At 33.2% G+C, this 4,479-nt stretch overlaps 1 protein-coding gene across 2 annotated transcripts; it reads left to right on the top strand.

The window, feature by feature from the left end:
* The first annotated feature begins 445 nt into the window (after nt 1-445).
* LOC131609884 (uncharacterized) lies at nt 446-3,730 on the top strand. Of its 2 annotated transcripts, none has more exons than XM_058881703.1 (2): nt 446-688; nt 2,878-3,730. In XM_058881703.1, the coding sequence occupies exon 2, from the start codon at nt 2,961-2,963 to the stop codon at nt 3,528-3,530; it is 570 nt and encodes a 189-aa protein (XP_058737686.1). In that variant the 5' UTR covers nt 446-688; nt 2,878-2,960; the 3' UTR covers nt 3,531-3,730. The 2 variants fall into 2 exon arrangements, with proteins under 2 accessions (XP_058737686.1, XP_058737685.1); XM_058881702.1 differs by having other exon boundaries at nt 447-688; nt 2,915-3,730.
* The last annotated feature ends 749 nt before the right edge of the window (nt 3,731-4,479 follow it).

Genomic DNA, 4,479 nt, shown 5'->3' with positions numbered 1-4,479 from the left:
AGTATTCTTAAAATATATTTTTTTCAAAAAAAATGTAATTATAATTCTTGTCTAGTCTTTAATATTAGAGTTTAAAGGTAGCGTACAAACAATATAAATTAATATTAATACAACTAATATATTTTTTTATTTTTATTATGTTAAATGAGTATTTTAAAATTAAAAATATATTTTAATTGGATACATGTCTCTCATTGGTCGAATTGCCGTGCGTATTCTTTTTTCTCATAATGATATATATTTATATTAGTGAATATCAAAATTATTATTATTTTTAATTTGAAAAAACTAATTTAAAACAAATTTTAATATTTAAAAAAGTATTTTTACATAAATTATTTGTAGAAGTGTTTTTTTTTTAAATCTGAAACAGATTCCAATCTATTAAAAAAATCCAGCTTTTTAAGATGAAATTTGTTTTTTTTTTCTTTCATAAAACCAAAAAAAACTAAGGATAAACAAACTTGATCCAAAATTGTAAATCTCTTTTTTCCTTCACTCTCGTCAGTGCAACCCTAAACAGAATTTTGAATAATCAAAATCCACTGCCCACTGTCTCCGTCAACTCTTCAAATCTCAATTCCACTTCCTTCCTTTGTTGCCGTCGCGATCCTCTCTAATCGCAGCTCCGAACTTCGCGAATCGCTGAGCTGTGAACGCGCTTCATCTGTCTCTGCGATTCCTCAAGGTATTCACTCTTCTCAGATCTCATCTATCTTTACTTCTACGATAAAATATCTTGTAGATTGTGCAATATCAGCGGATTCGGTTTAATTGTTGTTTCTGTTGATCTGTTTTTGAATGTTTGAAAGTTTGAATTACTTGTATTACGTTAAGATCTGTTACTGCTTAGTTTCTCTGATGTCACTGATTACTTTAGGATCTGTTTATGTCAATATGTGTGACTTGAATACGTGTATATGGTGTGTTGAAGTGTGAAGCTGGTGAAATTGGTGATTCTTAGGTTTCCCTTTTGACGCCAGGAGAGTGTCATGGATGATTAGAGAGGTGAGATTTGAATGACGGAGTCAGGTTTAAAACGAGAGTATAATGCTGTTGGTCCATTCTATGATGGGGATTCCCAACTGGAAAATATTCATAAGTCAAACAATTAAGCTACTTTCTAAGCATAAAGTGAATTAATGTAATTTTTCAAATATGGAAAAAAAAAAGCTAAACCCAAACACTCCTGTGTTTTGAAGAGTTTATAAAATTAGCTCAAGAAGTTAAGATAATTTATAAGGTGTTTTTAGCTTGTTTTCACAAGTTCTCCAAGATAGCTTTAGTGTATGTCTGGTTTAGCTTTTGGAAAAGCCAAAAGCAATTTTAAAGGTGTAGAGTTGCTTAGCGTATGTTTGGTTCTGCGGTGAAAAAAATTGATTTTGAGTGAATTGATTATGGTTAAAAGTAAGTTGAATGTAAAAATGAGTTGTATGTTTGGTTTAACTTTTGGAAGAGTCAAATCAATTCTAGGGGTGTAGAATTGATTTTGGAATGATTTTGAAGTTTTTGGTTCTTCTAAAGTAGAATTGATTCCGACTCCAGAATTGATTCCATTTGAAGTTAGAATTTGTAGCTTTTGAGTTAAGATTTGATTTTTACATTGAAATTTACTGTTCAACTCACTTCTAAATAAATTTATCCAAACATTAATCACTTTACCTTCAACTCACTTTTAGTTAGAATCAATTTTATATAATCAATTCATTCAAAATCAATATTTTTTCACTGCAGAGTCAAACACACCCTTAGAAGCCGCTTATACAAAGTTTCCTCTTACTTTCCTCTTTGATTGTAGAAAAATCATGTATAAGCACTTATGAATTTGAATGGCACAAGTGCTTCATTTAGTTGTCTGCTCAAATTCCTCCTATTGGTAAAAGGTTTTGATGGAGGTTGTTTGTTGTTGTAATATTTAAAAAATTAGATGCTGTTTTTTGCCTTATGCCATGATGTGATGTGCCTATAGCACTTACATTGCCTTGCCTAGTACACAATAGCCTCACTTTTGAGGCAGACGGATCACTGGTGTATATCCCATAAACTTTTAATTTAAAGTTCATGGTGTGAAATTATTTGATAGTTTTGTTTTCTCTTTCCATCGGTATAGTGTCAAACTGAATAGGCTAGTTAGATTTTAATAAATGGATGATATCTTATATCATTCCATTTCACTCTATTCCTTCTTATGCCACATATCAAACATATCCTTAGTTTTCTATTTGAGATTTAATGTTAATCAGTGCATATACTTTTTAAAGTATCACTTATTATGATGACCATTATCTCTGTTTCTAGCATGTTGACTTGCTTTTCAGAATTCTCCTTCTAAGGTTTTTTCTTTCCAGTACTTCATTTTCTAGTCCTGGTTCCAATTATAGCATTAAGATTGTTTCTAGTAAATCTAAAGATAACATTTCCCTTAAAGCAAATTTGATTATAGCTGATATGTATATAACCCCATACACGGTTGGAATTGGAATGGAAGTAAAACTTGGCTGTAGTCTCAGTAAAATGTCCGTTAGTTCACGCCATATAGTGAGCAAATATTTAATGTCAGTTTGGTAGAACTTTTAACGGTAAATTCTGAAGTAAGAGGCCGAAGATGGGTGTTTTCTGGTTAAAATTTCTTGTATAAAGGCGACCCATAAGAATGCTCAGCTGATGTTGTTGAGTTTAATAGTTTTGAAATATACATGATGGTGTGACAATTGTTGAGTATTATATGTCTAGCATGACATTGAGAGAATGGAAATTCATAAAAAGTAGCAAAATATGTTTATGGATTAGTTCTTTCTGATTCTAAATTGTTGCCTATTTTTAATTTTATGTTCAAACTTTCAAAGCCTACATCCCTTTTTAATGTTTTATAAACAGGAGTTATATAATTAATGACTTGACGCTCATTACACAGGATTCAAATTTGCTCTCTGTTTCTCCTAGATTTTTCTTTACCCTCCATGGCATATCCCTTCTCAGATTTCAAGTACTCTGACGGCCTCACTGTAGTGGGTATCTCCTTCTGTACAGCTATTGTCTGTGAAGCCATCTCATGGATTCTTATTTACCGCACCAATTCTTACAAGAATCTCCGGTCCTCCATTGACAAAGCATCCAAGAAACTCGAGACTATGAAGACCGACAGCAACAAAATCACCATTAAGAAGTCCAAGACTAAAAAAATCGACCGTGTTGAGACAAGCCTCAAAGAATCTAGTCGTGACTTGTCTCTCTTCAAGTTCAAATCAGGGGGTGTGGTTGCTCTTGTTCTCTTTGTGGTATTTGGACTGCTAAATTCACTCTTCGAAGGCAAGGTAGTTGCCAAATTGCCGTTCCAGCCTTTTGGGCTTGTTATGAAGATGAGCCATCGTGGGTTGCAAGGTAATGATCCCACTGATTGTTCCATGGCATTTCTATACTTCTTGTGTTCCATTAGTATCAGAACAAATTTGCAGAAGTTCTTGGGTTTTGCACCGCCAAGGGGTGCAGGTGCTGGTCTCTTTCCAATGCCAGACCCCAAGACCAGTTGATCTAGCTCTGTTATGTTAGCATTTTATCTCGCTATTTCTAGGTTGATGTTAAACTGGAACTGCATAACTTTATTCGGTTCTCTTAGGGAGACCAACATGATTTTAATTGTTTTAACTGAGACTGAAGTAGTCGACTGCAGTTTTATGATGGTTATTTGCTTGTTTTTTTAAGTACAATAAAGAGTTTCTTTGCTTGTCAATGAATGGTACCATAGAAAGGGAGTCTCTTACACGAGAAATAATAGGGTCATTATCATAATAGTATTTGTTATTCATTTGGTTCGAAGATATCCTTCCCAATTATCAGAGTTTTCGGTTGCTAATAGCTTTTTATGTTTTTGTAAGAAGCTAAATCTGTTCCATTGATTTCCTTGGCTGTAGTTTGTCGTGGAAAACTCATGTTGAATGTTTATTAAAATAGTAATTCTAAGACTGAGTAATTGAGTTCTTTCAAATAACCATTTGGCTCTGGGAAAGAGTTGCAAGATGATTAATACGAGGAAGAGTGGCATTTGTGGTGAGAGTTAACGCCTCTGTTTTGGGACTTGCATTTCTAAACTTCTCATAATGAACAAATTTAAAGTTTAGAGTTCCTATTTTCATAAAGCACGCTAAACTTTTTGAAGTAATCACGTCAAATTTTGTATCCTAAGAGCATCAATATTATTATCGGTTTGTTTCTAGTGTGTTTACACTATTACCTAGGACTCACTTTCAGTGTTTCATGGGTATATGGCTTTAAAACACCAATTATCTTAGGAAAACGCTCTTTCCACTTATTTCATGCGTTCAAAGATGTATTTTCAGATGCACTCAAAATCACACTAGACGTCGCTTTTATGAGGTCCACCATATTTTGAACAAATATAGCCCGGAGATGCATTTTCGTACGTTATTTGAATGTATGCGGAGATACATCTCCGAAATACTCCCTATACTCATTTATGGT

Source organism: Vicia villosa, linkage group LG6, assembly GCF_029867415.1.
Source record: "Vicia villosa cultivar HV-30 ecotype Madison, WI linkage group LG6, Vvil1.0, whole genome shotgun sequence".
NCBI lineage: Eukaryota > Viridiplantae > Streptophyta > Magnoliopsida > Fabales > Fabaceae > Vicia > Vicia villosa.
Note: the sequence above shows the minus strand (reverse complement) of the source record. Positions and strands in the feature narration are given on the sequence as shown.